The 20731-nt window shown below is 50.0% G+C and overlaps 9 protein-coding genes across 9 annotated transcripts; 2 read left to right on the forward strand and 7 right to left on the reverse strand.

The window, feature by feature from the left end:
• Positions 1-508: 508 nt before the first annotated feature.
• On the forward strand, positions 509-1864 carry CLUP02_04993 (3-hydroxyacyl-CoA dehydrogenase; the record flags this gene model as incomplete). Its single annotated transcript, XM_049284002.1, has 2 exons — positions 509-1683; positions 1795-1864. The coding sequence occupies 2 exons, from the start codon at positions 509-511 to the stop codon at positions 1862-1864; spliced, it is 1245 nt and encodes a 414-aa protein (XP_049141145.1).
• Positions 1865-1937: 73 nt separating this feature from the next.
• CLUP02_04994 (uncharacterized protein) lies at positions 1938-3201 on the reverse strand (the record flags this gene model as incomplete). Its single annotated transcript, XM_049284003.1, has 2 exons — positions 1938-2488; positions 2544-3201. The coding sequence occupies 2 exons, from the start codon at positions 3199-3201 to the stop codon at positions 1938-1940; spliced, it is 1209 nt and encodes a 402-aa protein (XP_049141146.1).
• An 802-nt stretch (positions 3202-4003) lies between these two features.
• CLUP02_04995 (uncharacterized protein) lies at positions 4004-4742 on the reverse strand (the record flags this gene model as incomplete). Its single annotated transcript, XM_049284004.1, has 2 exons — positions 4004-4320; positions 4541-4742. The coding sequence occupies 2 exons, from the start codon at positions 4740-4742 to the stop codon at positions 4004-4006; spliced, it is 519 nt and encodes a 172-aa protein (XP_049141147.1).
• Positions 4743-6463: 1721 nt separating this feature from the next.
• CLUP02_04996 (uncharacterized protein) lies at positions 6464-7629 on the reverse strand (the record flags this gene model as incomplete). The annotated part of the gene is made up of 2 exons (XM_049284005.1): positions 6464-6900; positions 6963-7629. 2 exons carry the CDS (start codon positions 7627-7629, stop codon positions 6464-6466), a joined length of 1104 nt encoding a protein of 367 aa, XP_049141148.1.
• Positions 7630-8855: 1226 nt separating this feature from the next.
• On the reverse strand, positions 8856-9955 carry CLUP02_04997 (uncharacterized protein; the record flags this gene model as incomplete). Its single annotated transcript, XM_049284006.1, has 2 exons — positions 8856-9250; positions 9316-9955. The coding sequence occupies 2 exons, from the start codon at positions 9953-9955 to the stop codon at positions 8856-8858; spliced, it is 1035 nt and encodes a 344-aa protein (XP_049141149.1).
• A 582-nt stretch (positions 9956-10537) lies between these two features.
• CLUP02_04998 (peptidase family M28) lies at positions 10538-11717 on the reverse strand (the record flags this gene model as incomplete). The annotated part of the gene is made up of 2 exons (XM_049284007.1): positions 10538-11018; positions 11074-11717. The coding sequence occupies 2 exons, from the start codon at positions 11715-11717 to the stop codon at positions 10538-10540; spliced, it is 1125 nt and encodes a 374-aa protein (XP_049141150.1).
• A 1217-nt stretch (positions 11718-12934) lies between these two features.
• On the reverse strand, positions 12935-14695 carry CLUP02_04999 (uncharacterized protein; the record flags this gene model as incomplete). Its single annotated transcript, XM_049284008.1, has 5 exons — positions 12935-13379; positions 13452-13697; positions 13834-13965; positions 14126-14308; positions 14529-14695. The coding sequence occupies 5 exons, from the start codon at positions 14693-14695 to the stop codon at positions 12935-12937; spliced, it is 1173 nt and encodes a 390-aa protein (XP_049141151.1).
• Positions 14696-16102: 1407 nt separating this feature from the next.
• On the reverse strand, positions 16103-18179 carry CLUP02_05000 (uncharacterized protein; the record flags this gene model as incomplete). The annotated part of the gene is made up of 6 exons (XM_049284009.1): positions 16103-16405; positions 16530-16752; positions 16800-16906; positions 16967-17434; positions 17490-18057; positions 18130-18179. 6 exons carry the CDS (start codon positions 18177-18179, stop codon positions 16103-16105), a joined length of 1719 nt encoding a protein of 572 aa, XP_049141152.1.
• Positions 18180-19109: 930 nt separating this feature from the next.
• CLUP02_05001 (uncharacterized protein) lies at positions 19110-20692 on the forward strand (the record flags this gene model as incomplete). The annotated part of the gene is made up of 3 exons (XM_049284010.1): positions 19110-19154; positions 19218-20148; positions 20217-20692. 3 exons carry the CDS (start codon positions 19110-19112, stop codon positions 20690-20692), a joined length of 1452 nt encoding a protein of 483 aa, XP_049141153.1.
• Between the last annotated feature and the right edge of the window lie 39 nt (positions 20693-20731).

Raw genomic sequence — 20731 nt, forward strand, 5'->3', positions numbered from 1 at the left:
GAATTTAGAGATCCTTGAATTGCTTCTTCTCAATCATCCGTTGACTGAATTGTTTTAACTTCTACGATTTGTATTTCTTTCTTTCTTGGAGAGGGCCACATCTGGTATGCTTTGAGCAGACTTCACTCAGATGACGCCATTACACATCGCCATGCAAAAATCCCGAGATGGATCATGAACTTCCCCTCCCCCAAAGCAGACAAGGAATGAGCGGAAGCTAGTAGTAGGGCGGCATAGACTACCCGAGCAAGTGACCTTGCTTTTCCGGGGAGATCTGGGGAGTTCCCCAGTTGCGTGATGCAATTGGAACCCCAGCCGCGAAGACCCGAACTTGACAGTTGAGGTCAGCCCAGTGTTAGTCGACAACATCACGCCACTCTCTCGGCTGTCTTCATCATGCGACAGTGCCATCATCATCGGCTCAGCGAGAAGTGACAGAACAACAGTATAAGATGGACAACATATCCTCCGACACCTAGTAGAAATCCTAGAAAGACTAATTATCACAATGGCATCTAGAAGAACCTGTCAACAACTATGGCGCACTCAACCCACCATTACAAGCGGCATCATAAGCCGAAGCATCACAAAACCAGCAACAATCGCCAGAACCCTGCCCACAACGACGACAGCAATACTCCTCCCCAAAGCCCGACTTACAACTCAATGCCGGCAATCAAATTCCTTCTCATCTCAACATCAAATTCGCCCATTCTCAAGCCATTCTCCTAAGACGGAAGCAGCAGCAGCGGCGCCCGTCACCCCAAAATGGACGCCGCCTAGCGACCCCACTTCCCGGCCCGTTGTCATCCTCGGCGCGGGGGTCCTTGGTCGGCGATTAGCCGTTATGTGGGCCTCTACGGGCCGGCCCGTCATACTCCACGACGTTGACTCGAGCGTGCTTTCCTCTGCGATGCCCTACGTCGGGGATGCGCTCACCACGGTTTGTGCTGTTCGTGAGACGCATCCGGGTCGGGTTACGACCAGCACTGTTTTGGAGGAATCGTGCAGTGGAAACCCTTGGATGGTCATTGAAGCTCTCCCCGAGGATCCAGAGATCAAGCGCGAGATGCTGGGGAAAGTCGATGCACTCGTTCCTGAAGACTGTATCCTGGCGTCCAACAGCTCGACATGGCCGACATCAGCTCTAAGACATCTGATTACCCGGCCGGAACGCCTACTGAACACGCATTATCACCTTCCACCGCGGAATACATACGTCGAGCTCATGACTTGCGGCGTTACAGACCAAGACCTCATGCCCTTCCTAAAGAAGCAGATGAAGAGCGTGGGATTCAACCCTCTGGCACTTCCCCATGAGTCTGTTGGCTTCGTCTTCAACCGGATATGGTCCGCCGTCAAGTCAGACACGCTACGCATCCTACAGGCGGAACTCGCTTCACCCCGGGATATTGACGCCCTCTTCAGAGACTTCTTCCACGCCGAGAAAGGGCCCTGTGAGAAGATGGACGAGGTCGGGCTGGACACTGTGTGGCAGGTTGAAAGGAACAGGGTGAACATGGGGGTCGTGGATGTAAAGAAGGCCGGGTACACGGACTGGTTGGAGGAGAACTACATTTCTAGGGGGAGGCTTGGGGAGAAGACGGGAGATGGGCTGTACTCGGCCGAGGAGAGGAACATCTTGCGTGAGAAGAGGGCTCAGGCGAAGAGCTCGTATCTGAAGTTGCGCCGATGAAGTACGGCCCACTGTATGCTTCGCGGTAGCGTTTTCTTTTCTGTTCTGTCAAATGCGAGGAGAATTGGTTGGCCACGTTTGGAGGCAACATGTTGCAGAACTGATAACACAAAGCCATACTTTGATGAAGCAGCAGCAATGTCACTGCTCAGCCACCATCCCGTCTGATTCTCCGTAAAAGCCACGGTATGCGTTTGACCTTTTCCCCCGCATCAGAGTGCTCAGTTTCCCTTTACGTGCTTCAGAATCTAGGCCTCTTCTTTTGCGGCTCCCCCGTCTCTTCTGATCTATCCCCGCCAATGGCAGTCTTCTTGGCCTGGTTCCTCATGTACTTGAGATTATTGTCCGAAATTGGTAACTTGAAATCCCTCCTCGAACCTTCGAATCGATCCATGATTTGATTTAAAGGCGAGCATCTCTTGTGGACCGCTTGACTTTTAGATCGGAGGCTGGAAGTCAAATACCAAATGGCATTGACGTTTCCGAGAAAGCGTGTTCTAGTTTCCTGAGGTACCCCAAATTTCCCAAGACCAAGACGTTCGACAGCTTTCATTACTTCAACCAGGGCAGTGTCGTTGCACCGGTCCTTGATCGCTTTCCAATCAGTCGCAGACAGGGCAGGAATCTTGGGAGGAGGATGCCTATATCCATGATAGCCATCATAATGCGATTCAGGCTGCTCTTGAGGCCGTTCTTTTTTGCATCCTCGGCCTTCTAACCCTTCCCGAATGGCGGCGTGAAAGTGTGAACTCAATTCATCCAGAATATCCTGTCGAGCCTTTGTGATGTCATCTGATTGCGGCTTGTTAAGCAAACGTATTCCACAACTTTGTGTTTAAGAACCCACCTATTATGCCATTGGCTTCGTAACAATCGTAAGTGTTGAGAGGGACCCCTATCTTGTCAACAATCTGCCCTTCGGTGTTGACTTTGGACCTAAGGACGAAATCTTTACATTTCAATCCAAAGGTCCTTTCCTCTCCGAGCTCCCAGGCAATCCACAATAATCTTTCGTTCCCTTCCGAGATCTCATCGAGGTCCTTGTGAGGTTCGAACCATATTGGCGCCCACTGGAATATGACCGACAACATGTCATACTTGTTCGTGACAACAAGGAGCTGGTAGAGCTCATCCAGCTCCAGCTTCTGCGGGACCGCGCTGAAGCAACTATGGATGATGTTGAGGAGAATGAAGAAGGGCGCAGGGCGGTCTTCGGGAAGCTTCACGATCCAGGTTTCTCCCTCGGGCTTCGACTCCGAGAATCCACCAAAGAGCATTGCTCGAAACACGGGAGACGCGCGCGCCAGTGCCCTAGAGCAGACGACGAAGTCGAACACGTCGGCGCTCCCATCTTCTAAACTGCCGATTCTGAGAGTGAGGTCGCCTCGATCGTCGAAGGAGACCTTTTCGGTCGCGATAGGAGATCCCGCTCGCTCAGGACTATTGGGCTTGGGTTCGTCGGAATCCTTGGGGACGTCAGACGAGTTCTCTGTGGCTGACGCCATGGTGGGTGCTTGCGTTGGCTTGTTCTGAGTTCTGGCGGCAGAGCCTCAATCAAGTGTATGCGACTAAACAGCTTGCATTTAGATATGGTATATGTGCATATGGTACATCTACGAGCGGGGTTTACGCTTTATACCCTGGGTCACTGAGCACCGAGCCGCACTACTCATCTACCTAGATACTAGACGGAGGTAGGTTCTGAGTACCTTGGGCAGGAGGAAAGTAATCTAATGGTCAATCTGTCATTTGTACATGTTTTAGAGTCTGCAGAGGCGTGCTGCGTGTTTTGACGTGCACGAGAGAAGAAACTGAGCGAACCACCCATTAGAGTTGTGGAACGAACGATTGAGAGGGATATAGTTCTGCTAGCAAACAAGTACAAGATCGGTGTAAGTTGGGAGTGAATCTTGATGGAGGAAGCTGTATAAATTCACCTGTAGATATCGCACTCAAATTTCAACCACAGCCCTCCTCTCTCGGCAGTTTCCTCTCCTTGAATTCCATAAATCCAGTCAATCATTTAAGTTCCAGGAAAGTCATAAGTCAATACTTGAAACATCATGGAATGTCCTTTTAGTCCAACTTCAAAATTGCCGATTCCACCCTAACGGAGAAAGAAAGACTCTACTGAGAACGATTGCACAACTGCTCCAACACCGAAGATCTAGGTAGCTATGCTTCAATCATTGATCGCTTCTCGGAAACCAACGAGCCAAAGATTTCTCTAATAGAAACTTCTGAGAGTCTAGCTGAAGCCATGAAGAATTAATAGTTTGTCATGTTTCTGGACCGAGGCCGAAACTACTACTGTGGCTTCCATCCCGATATTTGAGCTCGCGCTTGAAATTGGTCCAATTTCTCTTGCGTTGAAACAAGGTCCAGATGTTCCAAGTAAGATTCGTCTCCCAACTTTCTCTTCATTCCTTCAAAAGGATTGCAATGGTCATGTAACTCATCATAATTGACCTCCACACTCAAGAGTGTGTTTCGTAATTCTGTGGCACTGCCTGAATAATCCGGATGTTTCGATACATCCTGATCGAATAGAAGAGCAACATCGAAACCTTGCTCTCCCCAAATGGTGGTCAAGGACTCTGCAGTCATCATTGTTCGGATGAGGCCTGTGCATGGATCGTGATTTAGGTTACTGTCTGTGGGCTCGATTTTAAGGCAGTGTTTGCTCTCATTCTCGCCAAATTTCATGATCTTTCTCAGCTCAGTGAACATGAAACCTAGGAGTCGATTTCGGACCTTTACTATGTCATCTGTTTTCCGTTAGATACTTTCATGCAGGATACATGGTTACTTGAATGGCTGATGACCACAGTATGAAAGACTCACCAATAATTCTCGCTTCGGCAAGATATTCCTCTATAGGGTCGGGTGTCTCTGGCCACCGGATGCTACCTTTCCCATCACCGGAGCCCATGGAGCCTAGGTGATTGACCATTTCGTTGTATATTTCTTTCGCGCCGATCTCCCAAGCGATCCAGGCAATGTATTCCTTGTCAGGCGAGTCGGTTCTTTCTTTCTCTGTGGGCATCCAATTTTGGAGGTGCGGGCCCAAACTCCCTGTGAGGCCATACCCTCGAGCATGTGTCAAGAGACCATAGAGCTGAATAACACAGACCTTATCCGGGATGAAGCGCTTCTCATCGTGTATGATCGCAAGGAGGATCAGCATTGCTTGGGGATTGTCGGATGGCATTTTGTCCACGCGTTGTTCTTTATTTTGCCAATTTGGCTCAAACATGAAGACATCAGGAGAAGCTTTCGTCAGTTTCTCAGGGGAAACGAAGATCGTGAGTGACAAGTCGGTGCCATTGTCAATGTCGAAGCAGAGGAGCTTTTCCTCGCAAAACACAATAACCCGGTCATCCGGTATTCTCGCGACTACCGAATCCCATTTCGTCTCCGTAGATGTCATGTCTGGAAGCAAACAGCGGCTGTCAATGTCCCTAGGAATAGTCAAGCTGCTCTTCGCTGAACAACTTTCGATGCAACACCTTGTATGCAATGCGTAACTCAAGCAATCTGAATGGTAGAGTATTTTTCAAAGTCTATGGCGAATTACGGCGCTTTGAAGCGGAGGTTCATCGTCTGTTCTGTTTCACCTTGAGGAAGCAGATGACTCATTTATATTCCACCTCACACAAGAAACTGAGGAGCGCCTCGTGAATCGGACTCATTGGCAAAGGGATCAAGGTTGAATTCATTTCTTTGGACTCGTTCAAATGCTCCTGGTGGCGGTAATGGTGGTGAAGGTTCTTTGATTTCATGTAGCAGCAACAAAGGCGCTGAGTGGTAACAGGGATCTGGAAACCTCCATCATGAAAGAGACAATCCGAGTCTGTGGTCTCTAGGCAGTTACACAAGGCCGAGCGGATTGTCAGTTCGGAAGAGTGAGGGCACCGCTTAGATGCGGCTGCCCGACCGGATTTGGCATGCCTAACAGGCTTGCGACTTGGTCGATCTTTTGGAGCAATGAGCAGGCCCGTAGCACACAACCTACCTCTGTACCTCTATATATTTATCCAGCACCGAGGCTCACTCGGGTGAATGTTTATTATCTTGGGAGTGTTCTCCAAGCCTAAGGTCTTAAGCTCTCTGAATCTGGGTGTGCGAAGGCGCTGGGTGTTGACTAGGCTCTGTCCTACGTACCTATAATATCACAGCGTTTCCGGTACCTTTTGGGGCAAAAGCTTCTGAGATGCGCATTTGGACTTCGGTTTGCTGATTTTTAATGGCATAATTGTACGGTGTGTTTTAAAATATGATACTAATTTTGGATTCGTACGTTATCAGCATAATTCTGCGTTTCGTTTCCGGTAATATCGGGGCATCACATAAAGGGCACCGCCATACTTTAGTTCATCTAGGGGAATTTGATAAATCTTCATCGAAGAATTGAAACGATGTCACTAAGCCCCTTTCCTTCCAATATGACACCTCAGGACCATCAGAGTTGAACTTTCTTCATGGCCAGCTCTTCAATCACGCTTCAGAATCGAAAGACCTCAAAGATTTTACTGGAACCAAGAGAACTTGTATTTCTAGGAGTATATGTACATTCTTCAACAAACTTATGGACGAACTTTGCCATACGCTTCGTCTGAATGCTCCGCGCGAACAACTGCTCGTACTTGATGCTTCAATACATATTACCTAAATAAGGCGAGGTGCTTTAATACACCCCTGGTAAGGACCTATCTCCATCATAGATGACCAAGAACTTCTCAGATTACTAGATTGGGAATGAACGCGCTAATTCAGCGTCCATTTGAAGGTTTCAGCTTGCTTCTTGAAATGTTCCTGACGTTTCATAGCCAATTCAAGAGGAGTCCAGCCTGGTTCCTTTTGGAACACTTTTCTCATCTCACTAAAGGGATCGCATGTCTCGTGTGCGGCTTCGCATTTCACCGCCAACAACCTCTGCCGCAAGTCCTTGATGCTGCCCCTATAAGTTGAAGTATTTCCACCTAGGAAGACCTGGTCCAGGCCATTGATATCAAGCTTCTGACTGATCTTGAGTCTGGACTCTTGAGTCATGTAGTCGTGAATGGCGTTAGTGCACTTAACTCGTTCATTCTCTGATACGTCGTTGGCGATGCATTCTTTGCTACCATTGCCGAGCGATACAGCGTGCCTGAGCTCCCCGATCACGTCTTTCAGTCTCTCTTCACGGACAAAAGCCACGTTGGCTGCTTTGCGTTAGACCATCAAATTCTTCGACTGTTTAAAGATCAAAATGCGGAAGGCTCACCGGGAACTTCGTCACTATCTTTTGAAGTGTCATGAAGGGTATGTTTAAAGATCGGCGCCCCGTTGGATCCCGGCCTTAGGACATTGCCTAGCTCGTCGAGTTCGCAGATAAATGCCAGGTGGTCGATCATTTCGTCATACAAAATCCCCGCGCCAATCTTCCAGGCGAGCCAAGCAGCGATGTCAACAAAGACTGCTGAAAGCTTGTTTTTATTGTACTGTGCAGTCATCAAATGCTCTAGGTACGGGCCCAAGAGATGCGCCAGGCCAAGATCGTCAGCTCTATCAACTAGGTCGCAGAGGTTGGCAACGGAGATTTTGTTCAATTCAGAGCCTTTCTCCTGAATTGAGGCCTTGTTTGGAACGAGTAATTCGGTACCGTGGGCGATGTCCAAGAGGATCAGTACCGATTCGACAGGACATTTCGATAAGTGTTCCGTATATTTCGAGAAAGAATTCTCGTGCTTCTCAAACTCATTCGAAGCTTCCGTCAGTATCTTCAAGGAGACTTTGGCCGTGACCCCCATATTAGGGTTTTGAGAACGGTTGCCACCAACTTGAAGGGGGTGGGGAGACTCGGAATCATCGTTGCAAAAGTTAATAGTTTGGACACGCAGCAGCTCTGCAATATCGGACTCCAACGAGTTATTAGTATTAGAAGACGTCATTTCTGTAAGGCGAAGGCTTGTCTTGATGACGCTGGGAAGCTTTTGCCCGCTTATAAGCTTTAGAATTCGCGCGTTTCTCCCTCTGTTCTGACGTAGGACTTACGAAGTCTCTGTGGTGTAATGTGTTACGTATTGTGCAGCTATTGGTGGTGAGTTTGAGATCCAGGAGAAAAATGCGGGCTTTTATATATTCTTGTTTCTCTACTGAGGATGCGGAGCGCGACCTGAATCGACATCTTCGGGAAAGAACTTTTGGTTGGCTGCCCGTAGTGTAAGGGACAGGGGGGAGCATTCCTTTGTACCTTGACTCGGTGTTACTCGTGGAGGTAATGAGGGTAAACATTCGTTCGTTCCACCATTCTCGTGACAAAGGCACTGTGTCAAAACAGCAATTTGGAACCTGCCACAAAGGAATTGATCCCAGGATTTGGCTTCCATTAACTCAAAGGCAATGGGCGGGTTTGTGAGGATGACGTCGGCGGCCAGCAGCGTTTGCCCGGTCCTAGGTCAGGCCGGGCACGTCTCACAGCGCCTGTGAGATGTTGGACTTGAATGATCTTTGGGGTCACTTGACGGGAGCTTAGCGCACCACCTGGCCCTTGGGCCTTTACATTGATGGATTACCAAGGTCAGCTCAGTTTCGTTTCAATCTAATGCCAGCGTTATTTTTTAAGAGTTGGGTTTTCGAATGAGCATAGTCCTGTATTCCACAAGGTGTGATGGTTGGCTTTGGCCTTTGCTCGAAGTTGCAATGGTAGAACACATACGTGTGGCGTTGCATGCCCACTGAAGTTTCAACCGAGCCTCGCGCCATCACTGCAGAGCAAGTGAATATCAAGACTGGAGCGGTATGTTTCGCTTTCTCTTTGGATTTGACTTCCCCATAAGATAGGGATTATGGTGTTAAGTCGTTCCTCGAATATAGATAATTACACTTTGGAAGTTGAGAGCAGTGGGCCTCATCTCAGTCGCAAGTCCTCCTACCACATCGAAACCAGCTAGAAAGAAAGCAAAGACCAAGAAACGGTCGTATCCTTGTAGTTCGTCATTAGTTCCCAGTCTTTCGTGATGGGAACAGCCTGTGAGTTCCTACGGGCCATACGATGCTGAGCTCTGGGTGAAAACCTTTTGAGCTTCGAGGAAGAAGTGGTTCCTCATTTTTCCTGCGTCAGCTTAGCCTCTGTTTTGAACCCCCAGTTCCGTGGTGTCAGCTCGATGCAAGAATTCTAAGCTTCTGTATCGTCAGCTTCTGTATCGTCAAGCTGTGGCCATAAGCTGTCTCCCGAAATCTCCTGCATCTTTCTGAAAGGATCGCAAGACTCGTGGTGCCAGATGGTATCGCACGTTGTTTCTAGAATCCTGAGAATGTGACCAGAGTATTCTGAACACTTGACCGGCTCGTTCTCCTTCCGGTCATCCTTGATGAAGCTATCGAATCCATCTCCGACCGAGTTGATAGCCTTCTTCCAGGATTCTGTGATCATGGAGTTGCATCTCTGGCGATCCTCTTCGGTTGCCCAGGCGTTTACACAACCTTGGGAATTTGAGGCGTTGTTTCGATGCTCAAGGAGCCGCTCTCTTATGGCCAGCATGGCATAATCGCGGAACTTATCTGCATCCTCTGTTTTTGTCAGGGAAGGTTTCTTCTTCCAACTCCCCCACATTTGGAACACGCGCGCTACTCACCTAAGATTTTGGCATAGAATTTGTTATAATCGTCTCGTTCAACATTTGGCGAGGGGTCGCCCGTCAATGGAATCAGGATGGCGAGCTTGATGATCTCCTCGCGGTAGATGTCTCCCGAACCGATTTCTCGAGCAGCCCACGCGAGCCTGACAATATCGCCGCCAGATACAAACAGTTTTCTTCCAGACTCATTAGGCATCCATCCCCCGAGATGCGGTACCAAATGTCGTGAGAGGCCATATTTTTCTGCGTGCTCCAGCAAACTGATGAATTCCGAAGTAGAGAGATTGGATTGAACGAGGTATTGGGTGTCTCCGTGGACGATTGCAAGGAGAACCAGCATTGAGCCGACAAGGTCTTTTTCAAGTCGCATGGCTCCTCTGTCAGGATAACGTTGGAATTCGTCCCGGTTTCTGTCTTGAAACATTTGGGAGAGAAGAGCAGATTCGTGCGTAATGATTTTAGAATGAACAATGATTTCCAATTGCAACTTCTCCATTGCGTTGGGATCGTCTGGTTCGCATGGCAAAGGGATAGAACGAGGGAACTGTTTGGCCATGATCAAACGGAAATCACCAGTTTCACCTCCCAACTTAACCTTGGAAACTTTCGACAAATCCTCGTTCAATAACTCCCACATCTTGATGGTCTGCTGGAGAGATGTAAATCGGTCTCGTATTTGATGTGGCTGTGGAACTCGTGTAGTACCTTCTCGTTCGTGAGCCTCAGACCTGGAAGAAAAGGAGATTAACCATTTCTGTCCCTATCTTCAAGTTATTGAGCTTACAAATATACTGCGGTGAAGCGCTTATTGAAATTGAGAATAGTCGGTGCTTGAGAAAGGACTAGCAGCATAATGCATTGGTCCAGCCTACAGTGGAGGAACTGAGGCTATCTTATATCCATCTTGTGCAAAGAGACCCAGAAAGATTGAGAAAACTGCAGCCATTCGCGCACGCATCTGGCAGCCTTTGGTTTGCTGAACAGAGATCGAGGTCATTTCTCTCCTTTGAACCTTGATGGCTGAACTCCTGGTCGTATAGAGATTCAACATTCGCTTCGTTTACCACAGCAGCGACAAGGAAGTTGTACTGGGAGAAGAACCCACCCCAAACAGAATCAATCCAGCATGTGGCATCTGGTTGCGCAAACATCAACAGTGAACAGGTATAATTAGGAACAAAGAAAGAGTTCAGTTTCCACAATTCAACCTCTAGGTATGCTACCTCTGGGCCTCTTCAGGCATTATTTCCATCGCGTCAAGCCACTCCATCGTAAATGCCGTCACAATCTTCGTCCAGTCCCTCACCGTCGGCATATCGAGGTGCTCCCCATCATCCTGCGTGGTGTGCCATACGTCTGGGAAAGGCGAGGGAATCATATGCAGAATGTTGACGCCCTTCATCATGAAGGGGACATGGTCGTCGCCGATGCCACTACGTCCAAACATCTTGTTCACCTTGTTGATGTCGTATAGGAACGGCATCTTGGGCTTGCTCTCGAGTAAGTTGAGGTCACGCATGCGCTTCTCAATGTCGGCCATGGCCTTGTAGGCCCAGTGGGTTGACTGAAAGTAGGAAGGGACCTTAGGCTCTGCTGAGCCGAGGAGGTCAAGCAGGACGAACATGCTAATTTGCTCCAGGGGGTTCTTGTAATGAGACATGGCGGGGTTGAATGTGTTCTCCCATTCGAGAGCCAGGGACCTGCAGCAAGATGTTAGTGAGGTAAGATCTCATGCTGTGTCGTATCTCAACTGACCTGGCGCCATATAGTGAGTCGGTGTCCGTCCAGGACTTGAAAGCTTCCTCTCCATCGAGAAGCAGAATCTGCAGACCCATATCCTGGGGAACTGTGCCACCGTTCTCTCCGAGGGCAACCATCTCATCGTACATCTGGGTCATCATCGGATCCAGCGCCCTCGCAACGTGCAGAAGCATAGCGCACGGCGCAGCACTATCCGTCGCGCCGATAAAGCCCTTGGGTTCGATCTTGCTGTCATAATGCGCCACCAGGGTGAGATAGTTGGCCTGGCCAGGCTTCGTCCATGGTGGTTCGCGCCTGATGATGAGATTCTGAAACGGGATATCGGTATTTCCCGTGGCGGGTGTCTTATCTGTTGAGTTTTGCCATTGTATGTTCCATTTCGGCAAGTTCTTGGTGAAGAAATCAACAAAATGCTGTTGAGTTTTGAGCTGCCCATCCGTGCCGGGCACTCGGGGGATGAGAATGGGGGCCAGCAATGGGCCGTTGTGAATGTCAAAGTCGGCCTCGGATACGGTGACGTTCTTGAGCACGGCTGCTGAGAGCGGTGTGTAGGCGCATACCGAAGCCGCGAAAAGGAGGTGAAGGAACGCGATCCAGAGTCCGCGGACGGGATGGCCTCTCACGAGAGGGAGGGCCATGGCGGGCTGTGACGAATGACAGCGGCAAGGGCACGATGGGACCCTGTTCTCATGAACTCATGCTGTGTTTGGCGGGCCGAGATCAATGGCGGCGCGTCTCTTTGTTGTCGTTGCTGTCGTCGTTGGTAATAGGGGGAGATGGCGAATTTGGATGACTTCCCGACGGAGCTCCCGGATTTGATGAGAGGTTCAGAGCTGTGGTTGAGTTTCCGAAGAGGTGTCAACTTTTGGACGTCCTCCGACCGAGGGATGGACCGGCCGCAACGGGTTAGAGCGAAACTGTCCTGCAACATGGAGCTGCTGCAGTCCCCCTGTGGCTCTGTTTTAAAATAGCGGGTCTCTGAGCGCATTAGGTAAGACGCGCTGGGACCCGTTTCTCCGCACGGCCCGCGGGTGCACGCTCCACCGCGACGACCTCACTTCACTCTTCATCTCACTCCATCTCACTCATCCCTTGCCTTACTTATATGGTGCATCTCATTCGTTCCTGAGCACTGTCGAGGGACCTTGTTTTGAGACTCGTATCCAGCTTCGCAAGACGGGTCTTTAGGGCGTACTCATCCTCCTGGATCAACTCATTCTTCTTCTGCGCGACGATTGATGTTTGCCTGTTGGTCTCTACGTTGAGGAACTATTCGAAGAAGAATACCTGCTTGATGCCGGAGGGAATGTACCATCACGGAACAAAATTGAGCGGCGGCACTCAAGCGACCTGATGTCGCTGATGACCAGATATGTCAAGTCGTCTTTCAAATGGGAATTTTTGGTGGTTCGGCCAAGGCCTGCATCTTGGCAGATCCAGATGCGAGTGGCATTTGCCTCCAAGTCGTCCTGGGATTAAGTAGCCCAAGCTACCTTTCAACCGTCCCAAGGCGAATCTGAAGTGACTGATAGGGTAACCCTCCAACGATTTCATGTGCATCTCACTCATCACTGAGCACTGATACCTTTACTCGGCCAAGTCATGCCTTCAGTGGCGATGAGACTAACACTTCAAGTAAGAACCATGTCGCTTCTGAGGAAACGAAGAGTAGTTCTGGTTGTCCTACATCCAACACCAGTTTTCTCATTTTCAATGCTCTCATCTCATCAGACTCTATGCCCATTCGGACAACTTTAACATTATGATGTTCCTATCTATGATCTCTTCACCAAGATTCAATATCTTCGTATAGATTCGTTATTCTTATTCCTCCCTCATCATCTGCCAAAGATCCTCAAACTCCTACATCAGCCGGCATCAACAAGCGTTCCCTCTTCATCAAAACACTGCCGGCCAAGACAAGTGCCCCAGCAGTGACGACCAAGATATAAGGCAGATTCAGAGCCTCGACGATAGCCTCGAGAACCTCCTGCTGCATCCGCGGAGACAGCGTCGTGACAAAGTCCGTCCCGACACCAGCAATCGCAGCCTGGATCTGGGCCTCCGTGACAGTGTCCGGGAGAATCGCAGTCAGCCGCTTCTCAGCTCTGTTCAGAAACACGGCGTTACTGACTGCCAGCGCGATGTTGATACCGTTCGTCTGCGCCAAAGGAATCAAAAAGGACGCAACAGCAGCCTTGGGTGCCGGCACGCTGGCCTGGGCAATCGAGAAGCCCGCTTGTGGGAAAGTCTCCACGCCAGCAACGAGCATGGCTGAGGCACCATAGATCCAGGCTGTGCTTGTGTCAGTTTTGACGACATGCATCAAGGTGGAAGTAATGACACTGATGATGCCGCCGACGGTGAATCACGGCATGTACAGCCCGAACTTCCCGGACGGATGCGATGGCATGCCGTCATGCGTTAGGGTTACGGTGACCATGACTAGGCTGAACGGAAGCAGGGGGACAGCCGCGTTGATGGCGCTGTCACCTCTCGTGGACTGGAAGAAGATGGGAACAAGGTACACCGGCACGAAAATGGCGCAGCCCCCGGCCGCCGTAATGCAGAATATGAGGATGATGGTGTGGTAATACTGCGAGAGGCGATGAGCTCGACTAGGAAGATGCGGCGCTCCTTGGCTGTACCGATCCAGTACGCTTGCTGAACGCCGAAGATGATGAAGAGGACGCCTGCGACAACGAAGAGTGCTATGTCGGAGCCCGAGTCCCATTTGTACGGACGCCGCCGAACGAGATGCCCAAAGTGAAGCAGACGATGGAGCCGAGCATCAACGGAGCACCGATCCAGCCGATCTCGACGAGTCGCTGCAGGATGGTCACGCCAGGCTGAGGGTCAGGAGCATGAAGAGATAGACAGGCACGGCTAGGCCGCCGATGGTGAGGTTGATGTAGAAGGCCCAGCTCTCTGGTGTCAGTCACCGTGGAGGCCATCAATCATAGCCAAGGCTACTTACCGCCACGTCGCATCCGAGTCAGTAAAAGCGCCTCCCACCACCGGTCCAAGCAGGGTTCATAGCCTTCACGTAATCCTAATACTAGCGAGATACGCAGGTCGCTCCTGAATCGTCATGGTCGCTGCGATGAGGACCACCACTCCGAGATACATACCAACACCGTCGAGCCCGCACAGCGCACGCCCGACGATGAGGCTGGTCATGTTTGACGCCGCGCTGCAGAGAGCACTACCCGCTTCAAAGACAGGGACACTAGCGATGTCCAGTCACATGGGCTTTAGATGTGAATACAGCTGGCCATAAAAGAGGTTAACAGCCGTGGCCGCCATGATGAAAGCGACGGCAAACCATGCAAATGTCCTTGATAGAGTCTAACTGCAACACAATCTGAGGCTGCACGTCGGCGACGATGGTGTTGTCCAGGGCAAAGAGGAAGGTCGAGGAGAAGATGGCGGAGACGATGAGGTATCACTTAACCCCGGTGACGGTACGGACAGGCTCGATGAAGACGGCATCTTTGCCTCGCTTCGTGTCGGTGTTGTCCCCTGATAGAGGGCCCTCGGTGGAAGAGGAATCGGGCTGGTCTGCCTTCTCCAGCGGTCCTCCGGTCTGCGGCTGAATTTCAGCCTTGGCCATCATATTGTCGAGGGTTGGCACTTGAAACATACGAGTGTGAAGCCGTCGAGCGTGAGATACTGTGGCCTTCTACATTGTTGCCCGGATTCGCAAACGTTCAAATACTCTTCCGACTCTCTCCTCCTTCGACCACCGTTATCTCAGGCTCATACGCCATCAAGCTGTAAGCTGACCTCGAGCCATCTGGAACAATGGCTTCCGCAATCTCGTAATTCTCAAAGCAGAGTCAGCGTGTAAGCTCTGTATATAGCTGCAGCATATCAAGCCAGCTCTTGCAGTGAGCGAGCTTACCAGCTAACCCGCCAAACTCTGGGTTTGGCGTTGAATCGCAGGCTGCAGCAAAGACAGCCCAGGCGATAATGATCCATTTGACCCCAGCTATACACGCCTTTGAGCTTCCGACTGATGCCGCTGAAAAGACATCTCAGGTTACACGGAGGCGCACGGATAGTCGGTCCGTAAAACAGCCTCTTTGAACCGGCGCCGGCGCTTACCGCAGCCTCACTAACCCTTGAGCATTGACGAAGCATGCATACAAAGCCCATCATACAGGCCATGGATGAGGGTGGTCCAACGTCCCGGATATCTGGGAAATCCAAACCTTACCACCCTCGCACCGCTGTCCGATTGGATTTCTGACGACGTGACACGATGACGAGTCGAGCGGGTGATGGTTTTGATAAGCTTCCGGGAGCCCAAGCTGACGGGTTGCAGGTAAGGAACGCCATAGTTGTAGATTTGGAAGATGCTGGGCCCAGTCTGGTGCATTATACAAAGTCTTTCTGATGTGTTGGCCAACGCAGTGTACGCGCTTCCTCCCATTTAGGACGCCTCGATGTCGTGGTTCAGTGAAACTTATCGAATCGTTGAGGCTGAGATAAGCACATGAAACTCCGGCGCATGGAGTGATATAATAGTCAAGCGGCCGGCGGTCCCAATTATGGATGATCCCAATTCGTTAAAACTCGCCTCACTCTCACTGCAATCCACAGACGTCAAGGTGCGTCTTTCTTGGCACTAAGTAAGACGTCCAGGAAACATACCAGGAGGTGCCAGAATGCCTTGCTAATCAAAACATCCTCTGACTTCAGGTGGCGAACACTATCTACCAGCGTAATCACAATTCACGGACTCAGAGACAAAGTTATAGTCCTCTTCTTGTCTCTTATCTGTTACTACATTGTTTCAACATTCCCGGCATTCGACGATTTCGGACTTGAGGTTCCTGATGTGTTCAACGTCTACGTTTCCATGAAGCGAGCTGAGAGCAAATACTAGCTGGGCTTGCTCTAAACGATTCCTGGATGATTTGATATTCACGAGCATTCCCATATTTCCCGGCGTTTTTCCCTAGAGAAGCATCCAATTCCTTCCTGTTAACCCAGTCTCGGCATTACGAAAGGTTGATGCTCAGGCGGTGCTAGATCCCGCTTTAATGTCGCCTTCCTCAGACTCAAAGGTCACCGAAACGTTCTTGGCTCCCACGCTCTGGCCGTTATGAATGACGGTAAAGTCAATGCTCGCACCGGCGCAGCTCATGTCGACATGGTATTTCAGTTCGTAGAACACCTTTCCCAACGGATTGGTCCAATGTGGCAGATTCTCGAAGTCGAGTTTCTTGCTGAAAGTGATGTCGCACAGCTGCTTGACATGGCTGTTCATCTCTTTTGGAGGAGGCCAAGCAGTGCTGATAAATAAGGTGACTGAAATCTCCTTTGGCGCAGTTTCGAAAAGCCGGTGGTAATCTTTCCGAACGGGATCTGTACTGGAAACATCCATACCCTTATAGCATTGTTAGGGCGATTGCCTGTTTGCATTGTTTAGTGGGATAACATACCTGTTCGAGAAACCACTCCATCTGGTGACCTGCTTTCCATTTCTGCTCTTCTTTGCACCAGATCTTGGACTTCTTGCTGTGAATCTTGGGATCGAAGGTCGTCCTATACTTGATTCCATAGCTAGCTCGGGCGATTCTAGACTTGACGCTGATTGAAAGTCCAGAAGACAGGTTTAAATGGTCCAGACCTTGGATTACTGCACCACGACAGATGGCGGTCCAGCTTGAACAGATTAGCAAGAGTACAAAGAGAAGAGTCGAGTAACCCACGGCTTGGTACCCGAAGACTGAAGAAGCGCAATGTTCTTGTCAATGGTGCGTTGAAGATGAGTACGGAGGTAGCGGCATCTGCCAAATCCTCCGACTAGAATGACGTTCTTTTTTGTCGGTATGTCAGAAAGCTATTCTCAAAGGAGACGTTGAGCGGATCTTCTTACCGTAGGGAGCTTGCCCGACTTGGAGCGAACACCATCGATCTGCTTTTGCACGAGTGCTGCAATCTTGGTGACAATCGGGTCAAACACAGGGGTGAGGTCTTGCAAGTTGAGAATCAGGTTTCTCTTCCGCTTGATGCCGCGATTAGGTGTTCCTTTGGCTATGCACTCGGGAGGCAGCTTAATGTGCCAGTCGCGAACTTGACCGTCGAATTGCTGCTTTATTCCGTGTTCCCAGTCTCCATTGAGGATGCTCGCGGCATCATCCTTAGGGATACTGCTCCAAGCTTGAGGGGTGACCTTGTTCTTGAGGAGTTCAACAAATGCCTCATCAAGAAAGACGCCGCCACACAGGTCGCCATCTCCCTTGATGGCTTCTCGAACGACCATCGGCTTCAGCTTGAGGATCTCGTAACTGATGAGATCGACGGTGCCTCCTCCAGCGTCGCAAACAACGAAGTAGTCGCCCACCTAGGTGTGCCATCAGCTTACCAATCGTTGTTACATAAGGAGCAACAGATCATACCTTGATGTTTGGTCGTCCTGCGAGATCCTTCAAAGTAGCCAGAGCTGCGGCCTCGGGCTCCGAAATGAAGGACAATGTGGTCGCTCCAGCAAGGCGTTTATTGAGAAGACCGGCATTTTCGGCTGCTCGCTTCATTCGAGCCTTCGCATAGTCTGGCCAGATAGCGGGCAAGGTGATGACAACGTGGAACTTGCACATCTTGATGAGGTCATTTCCCGCAGAGATACCAATGCACTCAATGGTATGATTCCACAGAAGTCGAAGATAACTGCTGATCACCTCAACAGGGACTTTGTTCGCTTCTCTCACTAGCTTTCTAGCTGTAGCAAGTTGCGAAGAAGTCTGGAGTTTCTCGGGAAGGTCGGCATCATCAATCAGGAGAAGCTTGAACCACTTCATTGCATCCGGGCTCTTTTCAACTGAGACTCCATGGCCCCAAGAGATGGCGCCTTGGGTGCCTTCATAAAGAACGGTGGTTGGCGTCTTCTCGGTGTCCGAGGCAAAGTTGAGCTCCGTTTCCCATCTGGTGATGACCTCGATGTCGTTGGGTTGACCAGAGAATGCCCAACTGACTCCAGAGAAGCTGCGAATTATTAGCTAGGACGCTCGATGAACAGAATGCCACGAAACATGTTCTTACGTCGTGCCGAAGTCAATGCCGATGACTATTGCGTTTTCGTCGTCTGCCATGATAACTTTGTCCCTCAAGATTCTTGAGGCCGGAATTGCTTGCCTTCGTTTCCGGGGACTGATAAGATGAGGTGGCTGAGAGGGAAGTTCTAAGAAAAAGCCTTGTGTCGGCCAGGGAAAGAACGTCCAGCCAGGTGTTTACTCTGGGGAAAATTCGCTTCTGGGAAGAGTGATGGATAGGTTAGATAGGAATGTGTCAAGGATTGATGTGAGAGGTAAAATGAGAGGTGAAGCGGCAGGGAAGGTATAAAAAATTGAAGGGGAAGGTCAGCTGTCGTGAGAGAGCTGTTGCTTACTACCTCGAGTTAGAAAGACGTAGGAGAAAAGTTTTGAAAGAGGGCAAGGCAAAACGTAAAATTGAAAGTCCTTGTGATGTGTTGTTTGAAAGAAGCGATCAAGGGAGGTAAAAGCGAAAGTTCGTGATGACTTCCCTGCTTTTCTTAGGAAGGCAAGCTGGGAAAGATCTGCGAAGGCAAGCGTTGAGATGGGTTCCTGCCTTGAGTGCAGAAGTTTCCTATGGTCATTCTGGAAGTTTTCCTCTTACGACAGTCTTGTTTGACGGCAACAAAGAGGATATTTCGTGTGAAAGCTTTCCAATAACCCCGCCTTTTCTAATTGGAATGACCGCTCAGAAATAAAGGCCCTCTTGCTTGAAGTCTGAAGAAGGTGCGATGCCGGCTACCTTACCTGACCTTCTTCACTTGGAATTAATACCCGAGGAACTTCCTTCCTACTACCTAACTGACCTCCCTCAAGCGACTTCGTCTTCGAAAATTCCAGGACATACTTTCTTCTAAGCGAGTCTATATCAGGGACGCAGCCGGACGAAACCCAAATTGCTATTTCCCCCATCGTTTCATCAAATCTTTCCTCCACAAGATTACTCAATAACCCTTCTCCTCCACGACTCTCGAACGAGGCTCCCTGATCATGCCACCCTGGTTCGATTGCGGCAAGCAGGTCAAGTCTGAAGAAGTAAGTCAGCTAGAACGAGGACGCTCATCGAAACCTACTAAAATCTTGCTCGCAATTCAGCAGGAGGATGACATCGTCATGATGATTCCAAGCGAGGCCCCCCCTGAGAATCTTCCTCGCGGCGGTAGGCGCGAGCGCGACGCTATCGCAGTCATTGGAAGGAACATACTTCATCCCGAGCCAAACCAAGATGGTCAGACTCCGCCAGACTTAACCCCGAATCTTTACGAGAGGGAATCTCAGCATCTCACAGATTTCACAGGAACAAATATGGCTGTTCCTTCTCGAGAGTGGCGGGCCCAAAATGAAAGCGTCTCCAGTGCTCAATTCCAGAGCCAAACCAAGCGGCCCCGTCTCACCGCGGACGGTGTTTTACGAGAAGCTACTGAGACTCAGCGACTCCGGGACAAGAATTTTCGTCTTGAAAAACATCTGGAGGAACAAATGACGGAGAACTCGAATCTCCAAGCCTTCGCAGCAAGTGCCAAGAAAGAAGTCGACGACACCAAGACGAAGCTGGACAGCTTGAAGAAGGCCTACAATCGCGACATACGATCAATGCAGCATCAGATTCGGGAGCTTAACGGACAGATTCACGGACTCAAAGGGCGCATTATTTCATATGAGACCCAGAAATCAAGCAATCAAGCAATCGCCAATTCGAACAAGGTGTCGGACGACGCGATCAAATCTTGTTGGAAACGAATGGCCTACAACATCCAGAACATCGCGGCATTGTATCTCACTGCCTGCCCTCGAGAAAAAGACATCTTTCGACACGGCCACAGTGAGAAGTCTTGTGCCGTTTGTCACATGGATCGTGCACACTTCATGCTTCTCAACAATGAAGATTTGAGAGACAGCGTGGTAGAAGGATACATTTGGCGCGCGGTCATCCGCCACTTCTTCGGATCCGGCGGACCGGAGAACTATGGAAAGAGCTGGGCTGGTCGACCAGGGCAGCTTTTCACTGCCCTGTTTCACGATTTATTAGGTGGGAACCAGCCAAAAAGTCGTTTTCTCATACTACCTTAGTGGACTAACATACCCCGTGTCGTATAGCTCATCCTGCAGCGAATGCAGACCCATCGGAGATCCATAGGTGGAAAGCAGACTCTGGACGCATGATCGATCGGATGATCGGTGTCGATCAGGTCGAGATGCAAGAAGTCATATATGCCGAGTTCCAAGGACTCGTCAAATTTATTCCTCGGGATCGCTCTGATCGTAAGGCTCAGAAAATCCAACTATATAAAGATCTCGAAAAGATCTTCAAGGATGCAGTCGAGCTACACCGAGTCTTCATGAGGTCCAGAGCCCATTTCTACGTCGATTGGACCGAGACGTTATCCACTACTGGAGATGTCACTCACTACCACCCGGACTTGCATGAGGCTGAGGTCTACGAGAAGGATCTGGATGATTCGAGCATTGTGAAGTTCGTCATTTCCCCCAGTTTGATGAAGATTGGCAACGCCGATGGCGACAGCTATGACAAGCGCAGTCGCTTGATCAAGGCCTCTGTCATTTGCGATTAGGCAGGAGGGTGGCATTGCGTTCTGAGACAGTGCTCCAGG

This window comes from Colletotrichum lupini, chromosome 3 (assembly GCF_023278565.1).
Source record: "Colletotrichum lupini chromosome 3, complete sequence".
NCBI classification, from domain to species: Eukaryota; Fungi; Ascomycota; class Sordariomycetes; order Glomerellales; family Glomerellaceae; genus Colletotrichum; species Colletotrichum lupini.